Below are 10,199 nucleotides of genomic sequence, written 5' to 3'. Positions count from 1 at the left end.
GCGCCAGGTGGGCCCGCGGGAGGGAGCCAGCAGCAATCACTGTGGGCCAGACAGACGCGTGGCCCGAGGGGGCGGAGGAGGCCCAGCACGCTGGGGCAGGGGGAGGGGACAGCTCAGCCAAGCGGCCTCGGGAGCCTGGGCTGCAGGGACCCACTGCCGGCACATCGCCCCAGCCGGCCCCGCTCTCTGCGCTCCTTCGGGGCCAAGAGCAGCTGGACACCCCCACCTGGGAAGGGGCCCTCGCGCGGACACGTGGGGCACATGAGGACAGGGCAGCGCAGAGGCAGCCTCCTGGCACTTGGGGGTCCGTGTCAAGCGTGACTGTGACCCTTCCCGTGTGTGGGTGCGGCGCCCGGCCCCCAGCACTGGCCTCAGACACACCTCATGTGACCCTGTCTTTAATGGGCAGCTCCGGGCACTGGGTGAGGCAGCAAACGGGCCTGAAGGGCCTCTAGGGCCGGGAAGGGCGCGTGTGGGGGGCTCACCCCCAGCCAGCCGGAGCCCGTGCCGGGGCCCGGGCGGGGGGGCGTCGCCCCTCGCTGCCACCCTGGACAACCCAGAGGGTGAGGGCAGCGAGCACTCAGGGGTGTGGGGCTGGGCTCTGCCTCCTTTCAGTCTTGCCCCTCTTGGCCTTGAGGTTCCAGCCGAGGAGGGGCCTGGGGCTGGCGGGCACTGGTGTCTCCCAGCCACACTCCTTCTGGCTCCTCAGAAGCATCCCCAGGGCTGGCCGGCGGTCCCCCTGGGTTCGGGATGGAATAGGTATCAGTCAGCACGCTGGCCTGGCCCGCTGGTGGCCAGCCTGGTGAGTGTGATGGGGGATGAGGTGGCTGGTACTCAGGGAGCGTGTGTGGGGGGGGGGTCCCTGGGACGGTGGCCACGCAGCAGGCCCCCATGGGTTCGCCACACTGGGGGGACAGAGCTCCCACGGCAGCCTCTGCCCGGGGCCTCCAGGAGCGTGGAGGCCAGCTGAGGGGTGGGCTGGGGCCTCGTGGGGGGCAGGAGCTGCCGCAGGTGGAGGCCGCAGCTCAGGGGGCTGCTGCTCGAACGCCCTCTTAGCACGGGCAGGGGTTTGGGGCCCGGCGGGGGGCCCAGGGCCGGGCTGGGACAAGGAGTTAGGGACTGCCCTCCCAGGCCCGGGGCTCACCGGCCCAGGCGGCGGGGCGCTGGACAGCAGCGTCACCACCTGCAGGCTCACGCCCTCGTCGCCCGCGCCCTTCAGCTGGGCCACCACCTCGGCATGCTTCCACCACCTGCACGGCTGCCCGCTCACGGACACGATGTAGTCGCCCTCCCTCAGGCCCGCCACCTGCGGGGAGACGGGGACAGGCCGCGGGCACCCCTCCGCCTCTGGGCAGTCCCGTCCTCCCCCTTCCCGCAGTCGGCCCTGGGGTGGGGTCCTCACCGCAGCCCGGCCCCCTGGAACGACAGCAGCGATGCGGACGGGCGCGTCTCCCCGCAGCGTGAAGCCGAAGCCCCCCTCTCCTCGGGCCACGTGGACGGGCCCTGAAAGCCGCCAGCGGTTCTTGGCTGAGAACACGGACGGGGGCCCCTGGGGGGTCGGAGGGCAGAGGCCTGGCTGGGCTGCCGCACCCGGAGGAGCCCCGCCTGCAGCACCCTCGCCCCAAACTCTACATTCGGGGACAGAAACCAGTGGGGTCTGCCGGGGGCCGGGCAGGGTGGGGCCCCCATCGAGGGCCTGCCTGAAAACGCAGGGCAGAGCCGAGGTGGGGCGGCCGGGTCGCGGCGCTCACCAGCCGGTGGAAGATATCAGCCACCTTCACCCGCGAGAAGCTGGGCGCCCTGCCCTCCGGCCTCTGCTGCGTCTTAGCTGAAAGGGTGAAGGTGAGGGGGGGCGGGGCTGAGCCCCAGGTCAGGACCCCAGCGCCCAGGCACGGCTTGGCCAGAGCAGAGGGGTGAGCCGAGATGCAGCCCCTGCACACGGGCCCCCCTGTGGACCACCAGCAGGTGGGGCCCCGGGTAGGTCGTGGGCGTCTCAGCGTCCCCTGGGGCAAGAAACAGCTGCGGGCGTGGGAGAGGAGCAAGGGGGCTGCCACCGCGGCCCCCCCACAACCGGCCCGCTCCTCCTTCCAGGGCCCACAACTCGGTGGGCCGTGGAAGTCGGCGGCAGGGGCGTCCGCCCGCCGCCCTCGCCCGGGCCAGGACGCACCCACCCCAGGGGCCTGGCCGCTCACGCTGGATGTCGGGCGCCTCGGTGGCCTCGCAGAAGTCGTCCTCAAGGTCGAGCTCCGCGTACTTGGCCAGAGAGCGGCGCAGCGCCTGGACCAGCACGGCCTGCAGCGGGTCCACCCTGCGCAGGGCCCGGCACACGGCGTGCAGCCTCAGCGCCTCCTCCTGCCCCAGGATGGCCCGCTTCAGGTGGGCCTTGCCTGCACGGGACCGAGCCGTCACATGCTGCCCGCCGGGCCCTCCCAGGCCGGGCCCCGGGGGAGGGCGGGGGAGGGCTTCCGGCCTGTCCCGAGCGTCCGCTGGCAGCTCCCAGCCCGGGACCCGCTCCTCCCACGTGCGCCCCCTGCCTCTGCCCAGGACGCTTCCGCACGGCCGGGGCCCCTGCTCTGGGCGAGATGGGGGCCCCACCCCACCCGCCAGCGCCGGGACAGCAGGACGGGGGACGACAGGGTGGCGTGGGGTCCTTCACCGCCCGGGGGCCCCGCGCGCCCTCCCCCCCGGCCGCCTCACCCAGCTTCCTGCGCGCCTCGCGCTCCAGGGGCAGGGCGGGGCCCCGGGGCGCAGACGAGGCCGGGAGCCCGAGGCAGGCCTGCTCGAGGGCTGGGAGCGCCGCCTCGGCCGCCGCTGGGGGCGAGAGAGGGCGGTGAGCCGCCGGCGCGGCGCCGCCGGCTCGCGGGCACGCGGGGGGGGCACTCACGGGCGCCGTCACACAGGGCCAGGGCCGCGTGGTAGTGCGCCAGGGCGCGGAAGTGCTCGGCCTTCACGTGCGCCAGCTTGGTCCAGGGGAAGGGCACGCAGTCCCGCGCGGGCGGCTGGGCCATGGTCTGGTGCGCCCGCCGGTACTCGGCCGCCACCTGCTGGCGCACACGGCGGGACGGTGGGGCCTCCTGCGCGCCCCGCGGCCTCGGCCTCGGCCTCTCCCCGCCCTGTGGCCTCGCCTCCGCCTGCCTCCACCGAAGTCCCGGCGGCTCTGCTCCACGCCGAGCCGAGCTCAGGGGCCGGGGCCCCCAGGCCCTGCCCTGACGGGTGCTGCCCCTGACGTGGGGACTCGGGGGCCCTTTGGGAGCTGGCAGGAGACGCCGCCCCGCCCCGCCCAGACCCCGCCCCGCCCAGACCCCGGCTCTGCCCCTCATCTCTAGCCCGCACCGTCGCCCCCGGCCCTGCGGCACACTGAGACACCGCAGCTCGGCCTGTCCCCCCGGGATGAGGGCTCTCTGCCCTCACCTGGGCGGCCTCCTGAGCCAGGTGCAGCTGGGCCAGGCAGTCGTGGGGGGCCACGGGGGCCTGCAGTGAGAGGCCCTCGAAGATGCACTCCTGGGCCTGGGCAGTCATGAGCTGCTGCAGCATGGAGAGCGAGGCCGGGCTCATGTCCGGGCTGGGCGCGTGGGAGAAGTTCTCCCTCAGGAGGCTGAAGGCCCCTGCAGGGGGGAGGGGGCTCAGGGTGGTGCGGCGGGGCTGCCCCACCCCCACGCCCCGCAGTCCTGGTTGGGGGGCACCCTCTGCACCCCACAGAGGGCCTGCGTGTGCTGAGTCCTTCGTGCTGCGGGACCATCAGACGGGCCCCTCCTCCGGCCACAGAGAAGGAGCTCTGGCCCACACGCCTGGGAGCAAGGGCCGCACGGGCACGGCGGTGGGGCCAGGGTCTGGGCGGCCCTCACCAGCAGCCCTCCGAAAGGCCTCCACAGCACGGCTGGCGCCCTCAGGGCAGGAGCGGTCCTGGCGAGCTGCGATCTGGGTGTGCAGGGCGCCGACATTGAAGAGCACACTGCCCTTCTCGAAGGCCAGGGCCCGCTGCTGGGCCGGGACCCCCGTCAGCGAGTCATACCTGCAGGGTTGGGTCAGGCTGGGCACTGCTCCCACAGCAAGCAGCCGGGGGTCTCAGATTCAGCCCCAGGGCACCCGCCCCCCCAGCCCCTACCAGTGGAAGAGGAGCCCAAGGCTCCTGGCAGGGGTGACAAAGCGTGCCTCCAGGAAGCAGAGCTGGTTGTAGTAGGCCGTGAGCAGCTCCAGGCCCGCCTCGCTCCGGCTGGGGGTCCGTGTGGCCTGCCGGGTGGACGTCAGCTGGGGCCCGCCGCCCCAGGCCACCCCATGGTTCGCACACTGCCCTGGGAACCCCCCTGGACGTCACAGCCCCGGGGGAGCACCCCGAGATCTAGTCCTCCCTGGGGCTGCTGTGGACCACGGGTGCCACTCCAGGAGACTACAGGGCACTGGGGTGAGAGGCTCAGGCAGGGTCCCTGGGGAGGCGACAGGCACAGAGCAGCCATTCCCAGAGGGCCAGCAGTGCTGAGCCCCTGTCCTGTCACCTATGGACTGGGAGGAGTCCACCCACCTGCCGCAGGTCCTCCAGCTCCCGGATTTCCGCCTCATAGGACATGCTGTCCTCTCCAAAGTGCCCCGAGATCAGCTCCTGATTTGGAGGGACAGGCGCTGGACTTCCCTGGAGTTTCCCAGACCGACACGGGTGAAGCGAGGGGAGGCCCTGGTCCACCCTGACAAGGGCTACGTGCGCCTTGACGGGTGACGACACTGAGACTGAGCGCTCAGGCACCTTCCCACCAGCCTGGCCGCAGGGGCGAGCTGCCCAAGGCAGCCTGGCTCGTGAGCCCCAGTAAGGACCCTGGGAACCATCCGGTTTTCTCCGTACAGGCTCTGACTGGAGGGGGCGACCCCCAGCCAGCGGGACCCTTGGAGTAAGAGTCAGGGACCCTGCAGCCGTCTTGGGGCCCCCAGTTCTGCCGACACCTGTCCCAGGGTGCATTCTTTTGCAAAGCCCACCCAATCCAAATCCCCTACAGCCTGGGGAGGCCAGGAGGCTGCAAGTCAGCCCCTTCTTCCCTCTGGGCCTGTCTTCATCTCAGCGAGGCTGGACCAGGAAGCCCCCGAGACCCCTGGAGCCCGGGGCTCACGGGCCGGCACTCACCCTCAGGGCTGTGGCCCAGTCCAGCTGCTTGGTCTCCTTCAGCCCCAGGGGAATCATGGGGACGGTGATACCTCCGCTGGAACAAGAAGCATTGAGTCCGGACTCTAAGGCTGCACTGTGCTGTCCCCAGTGGCCACGGAGTCCACCTGCTACCCCTTCTGCCACACAGGACACGCCTCTGCTCTGATTCGGGTACACGCGCTCACACTGCACACGCCGCCCTCCCCCCGCCCCATGCTCTGTCTGGCATCATGTTCTCGCGCACACACGCACGTGGTGGGTGGTGTTCTCCCGAGCACACGCACACACACCTCTCGGGCTGGTCGGCGTCCACGTGGCCGTCGAGCCCCTCCAGCTCCTCCTTCAGCAGCTGCAGGTTGGCGTTGACGTAGCTCAGCTCCAGGGCCACGGTCTCCCTGACCCGGGCGTTGCTGGTGGCTCTAGGGGAGGCCAGGCTGAGCTGAAGCCCTAGCCCTGCAGGCAGAGCCACCCCGGCCTGAGCTCTGGAGCCCACCCCCAGGGGGACGTGCTGATGGGTCCAGGCCCCTTGGGGGGGCAGGAGCGGGGTCCAAGGCCGACCAGATGACCTCCCCCTTCTCTCCAGCCTCCTGTGGTTCACACAGATTGCTGTCCACATGTGTACGCCGTGACTCTGACCCAAGAACATCGCCTTGGACAGGGAACTTCCAGGGCATAAGTGCCCTCCACCACCTCTCCAGGCCTGCCCTCCACAGGGACGGGAAGCCACCTTCCCTGGAGGGGCAGGAGTCAGACCCTCGCTGTGCCTGCCAGAGGGGCGGGCAGGTCCCCAGGAAGGCAGGGCTGGGGCTAGGGAGAGGGTGGACAAGGAGGCAGGGCTGCTGAGGAAAAGGAGTGGCCCCCCCGGGCCCCGCGGAGCCCCGTCCTGGAGCTGGCTCTGCGCTCACTGGTGGAGGCTCGAGCAGGCAGGGCCTCCCCCTGGGCCTTGGGCCAGCCCCTGTAGAAGGGGCGTGTGGGAAGGTCTAAGCCCACATGCCGCTCACGTGCTCTCAGGTGGAGGTGCCTCCTCCGCCTGAAGGACTGACTCCCAGGTCCCCCCCCTCAGGACGCCGTCACCTGCCACGGCTCAGCCTCAAACGTGCTGCTGCTGGTCCCCAGGCGCGCATCAAAGGCTCCCACACGGCACCCTGGTGGGGACATCCCCTCCAGCCCTGCTCCAGCCCCACATGGAGCTCCGCGGACCCTGAGCGGACCCTGAGCGGACCCTGCCCCTGAGGTCCACCAAGGTGGGGGTCTGAGTCACCTGTGAGGGTCTCAGCTGAGCGGCACGGCTGCCCCAGACCCCGCTGGGAGGCCCAGCCCTGCCTCTCGGAAGCCTGAACGGGAGGCCACGGCCACAGACTCACACGTGGACCCCAAGAGCAGGCATCCGCCTGGGTCACTGCCCTACCCCAGGATGGGCCTGCCGCGCAGGGGCCTCTGGGAACACGGCACTGCTCTCTTTTGGGTCGGCAGCTGCAGGTGTCCTGGGCAGCCAGCACACACCTGTACAGGTTCTCGGCGCCTGTCCGCATCCTCAGCTCCTTGTTGATCTGCTGGTGGATCCGGGCCCTGCGGCTCTGCAGCCGGCCGTGCTGCGAATTTGCCAGGAGGTCACAGTCCTGAAGAGAGGCCGCAGGTCACAGGGGCCAGGCCAGCAAGGACATGGCTGGGCCCGTCCGGTGCAGCTCTGGGTCTCAGCGGCCCAGCCTGGAGCCCCCGCTGGGAGATGGCCAATTGCTCACCACATCCTGCTGCACCTTTGAATTCCTTCCGCAGCCCCCGTGACCCATCCCAGCCACACACGTACGCCAGGCCACGCGCGTTTAGCCGGAGGGGGTGTGCAGCAGGCAGGCTCCTGGCAGGGTGCTGACGGGGGGGAGCCTGCCTGCAGGGTGCTGGGGCTCCCCTGGACCACGCTGACCGTGGCTGGGCTCTGTCCCAGGTGGCTGCTCACTTGCGGTAAATGCCCAAACCACAGGCCCAGGGTCACTCCGCTCACAGGCGGCAGGCCGGGCCTCCCGACGGCCAACATCTGAGGTGCCTCGGCATGGGTTCTGCACCACACAGGGCAACCCCGCCAGCCTGCTTACGTCCCGGGTCCCGGGCCCCGGGCAGGGAGCCCTGCCGCAGCTTCAGAGGGTGAGAAGCTTCCCCTGGTGAGGGGAGGGGCCTTCAGGGCCCCAGTGGGACTGGTGCAGCCGTGGCCACCATGCCTCCTCCTGGCCACTTAGTGACCTTCCATCTGGGTCAGTCACCAGCCCAAGAGTTGGGAAGGATTTCTCACAAAGTACTTCCTTGGGCTAGGTCCTCTCAGGCTCAGGCAGTCACCCAGCCCCAAACAGGGCAAGGATGAGGACACAGTGAGGCACCTGTGTCCCAGGACCCTGCCCTGATGGCACAGACAGGGGAAGGTTTTATTCATGCGGGACTGACGTTGGCCTCCCTGCAGTGGCCACTGTCTTCCACAGATCTGAGAAATCATGCCCCCACTGTCACACACAGGGCAGTTTCCCACCTTCTGGGGGCTCTACCTTATCCCAGCCCCAGCAGAGGGCACCCTAAAGAAGGCCTCACTCTCTTGCACAGACAAGGCTCCTGGCACTTGGCCATCTTGGATTACAGTCCAACATCTCCTCCCACTCCAGTATTCTCAGGAGATGTCAATCAGGGAAGACTTCCTGCAGGAGGAGGCATTCTTCTGGGACTTGAAGGATAGAAGTCTTCCACGTGGTCCTGAAGTAACTGGGGCGAGGGGACTTGTCCCCACTCAACAATGGGAGAAAAGCAATCAGCATGGAGGACTCCTTGCTGTGGGGCCCTGGGCAGGCCCTCATCTGTAGATGGGAAGGGGGCTGGTGTCAGGGTGGCACCAGGAAGGAACAAGACAAAACACGGTTCTCCTCTATCTGCTGGCTGAGTACCTATCTTCCCACCAGCCTGCGCCTCTTCTCCATGGTGCCTCCCATACCCACTCGGTGCAGAAGGGAATGAGTGGAGGACATAAGCAGTCTCCCTTCCAGGAGGCCTGAGAATCTGGGGAGGGAGGGGCAGGCCACAGCCAAAGCTACATCTCTCTCCCTCTGAAGGTCCAACTGCAAAGCTCCAGAAGGTCCTGAGGGTCCTGCCTGGGGAGGTGTGATCCATGTGGTGGGCAGAGGCTGCCAGCTCCACAGGGCCGCCCTTATCAACACAGTTCATCTGATCTCTGAGGTCAAGTGCTACCAGACAGATGTGTTGGAGGCAGGAGACTGCAGCCTCTGAGTCAGGGTCCCCTCTGAGCTCTGCAGCCAGCACCCCTCATGTCCTCGTGACCCTAACACTCCCTCCAGAGGCAGGCTGGCTGCACGACCTGGGTGGGAGGAGTGACGGCCACCCAGTCTGCAGTGCCGGGCGGGCCAAGAGCACGCTCCCCCCCATTTCCACACCAGGTGGTAAAGGGATGTGCCAGCTCACCCCCTTGTGGAAGAACCCCCACCCCAGTGGAGAAGAGAAGTGATGCCCCCACGCACCCTCCTACCGCGGCCCTGACCCGCGCGGCGAGCAGATCCCCCAGTCCAGGAGGAAGTGGCACGGGCGGTGGCCAGATCTGGTTAAGTGTGGGGGCAACTATGCCAGCACAGGTCTGGGAACAAACAGCAACAGGGTCGGCAGGGCCAGGCGTCACACCCTCGCGGGTGCAGGTGCCACCGATGCTTGGTGGCACCTGACTGAAAACCCCTGGGGACGTGGATGCCCAAGACCTGGCATAAGCACTGGGGCAGCCTCTCGGTGACCCCAGGGGACAACTGGGCCCCCGGGCTGCAGAGTGAGGCAGCCAGAGCACCCCCTCCTCCCCAGGCACAGACTCGAATGTCTCCATCCCCCTCCCTTCCAGAGCTTCCCCAGTCCTCCTGGAAACGGTCCACAGTCCACAGGGCAGGGAGTCAGGGACTGCAGAAGGGGGCAGAGGTGCAGGAAAGTGAGGAGGGACCATCCTGCAGCTGGGAAATCCTCCAGCCATTTCCTGTACCGGGGAGGCTTCAGCCACCTGTCACTAAAAGTTTCAACAAACACAGAGCTGGGTGCCCAGGGCAAAACTGAACAGCCCTAGGAGAGAGGGGGAAAAGCTAGGCGAGGAGGAATGACAGGCGGCAGGTAGAAACACGAGGGCCACGGGCTGTCCCTGACCAGGGCCCAGCACCTGCCAGGGAAGGGGGTCCTGGAGCGTTAGAGAAAACTACGAGCTGGACTTGCGCTCCCACCTGTTCCTGGTCGACACAGGCAAAGCCCCCAAACAGGCTGCAGAGGAGCCCGGCACAGGCAGGCAGCCGAGCTCTGGCTCCGCACCGGGTCCCCGTTTCCCCAGCGGTAAGCCCGCCTCGCCTCCGGGGGCGAGAGAGATGCGGGGGTCTGCCCCGGAGTCCGGCGGCGCGCTCGGACGCAGGAAGCCCGCGCCCACCCCGCGGCCCCGCGCCCGGCGGCGGCTGATGGCGACGGGAGCGGGTCGGGCCTGGGACCCCGCCTCCCGGCGCCCCCCGCCCCCGGGCACTCCCACCTTGCGGGCGCTCTCCTCGCCAGCGCCCGGGCCTCCCGGCCTCTCCTCGGGGACCATCGCCGCCCGCCGCTCGGGCCGCAGCGGCCTAGAAGCCGAAGCCGGCGCAAGGACCCCCGGCGCGCAAGCCGCAGCGCCGCCCTCTCCAGCGGGGGGTGGCCCGGCCGGCCGCAGGGGCGGGGCGCTGGGCGCCGAGCGTGCGAAACTCCCCGCTGCCCAATCGGCGGCGGCGGCGACTCCGACGGACAGCAGCCTCGGCCAACCAGAGCGCGAGGGGGGTGGTTCCACGGCCAGGCCCCGCCCGCCCGCGCCCGCCGAGCCGCGAGGGAATGCGGTCGCCCCTGGCAACCGCCGGCCCGCGGAAAAGGGAAAAACAAGGCGCAGCGCGGGGCCCCGGGCAGCACGGGTTTCCCCCGCCCCGGCGGCGGCGGCGGCGCGGCCTTCGCGGGTCTAGTCGGGAAACATCCGCGATGGGGCTGTCAACGGTTTTGCTGGCGCAGCGCTCGTGCCGCGCTTAAGGTCCGCTCTCTGTCTCCG

General features: G+C 69.5%; 1 protein-coding gene across 1 annotated transcript; it reads right to left on the bottom strand.

The window, feature by feature from the left end:
• Nucleotides 1–382: 382 nt before the first annotated feature.
• RHPN1 (rhophilin Rho GTPase binding protein 1) lies at nucleotides 383–9,722 on the bottom strand. Its single transcript, XM_057736813.1, has 15 exons — nucleotides 9,660–9,722; nucleotides 6,635–6,750; nucleotides 5,422–5,550; nucleotides 5,111–5,186; nucleotides 4,520–4,597; nucleotides 4,106–4,230; nucleotides 3,846–4,012; nucleotides 3,412–3,605; nucleotides 2,885–3,041; nucleotides 2,698–2,811; nucleotides 2,193–2,387; nucleotides 1,752–1,828; nucleotides 1,403–1,549; nucleotides 1,145–1,306; nucleotides 383–739 (listed from the first exon to the last, which is right to left on the bottom strand). Exons 1-15 carry the CDS (start codon nucleotides 9,720–9,722, stop codon nucleotides 581–583), a joined length of 1,959 nt encoding a protein of 652 aa, XP_057592796.1. The 3' UTR covers nucleotides 383–580.
• Between the last annotated feature and the right edge of the window lie 477 nt (nucleotides 9,723–10,199).

The sequence above is a fragment of the Hippopotamus amphibius genome, chromosome 5, assembly GCF_030028045.1.
Source record: "Hippopotamus amphibius kiboko isolate mHipAmp2 chromosome 5, mHipAmp2.hap2, whole genome shotgun sequence".
NCBI lineage: Eukaryota > Metazoa > Chordata > Mammalia > Artiodactyla > Hippopotamidae > Hippopotamus > Hippopotamus amphibius.
This window is presented reverse-complemented; position numbering and strand designations above follow the sequence as displayed.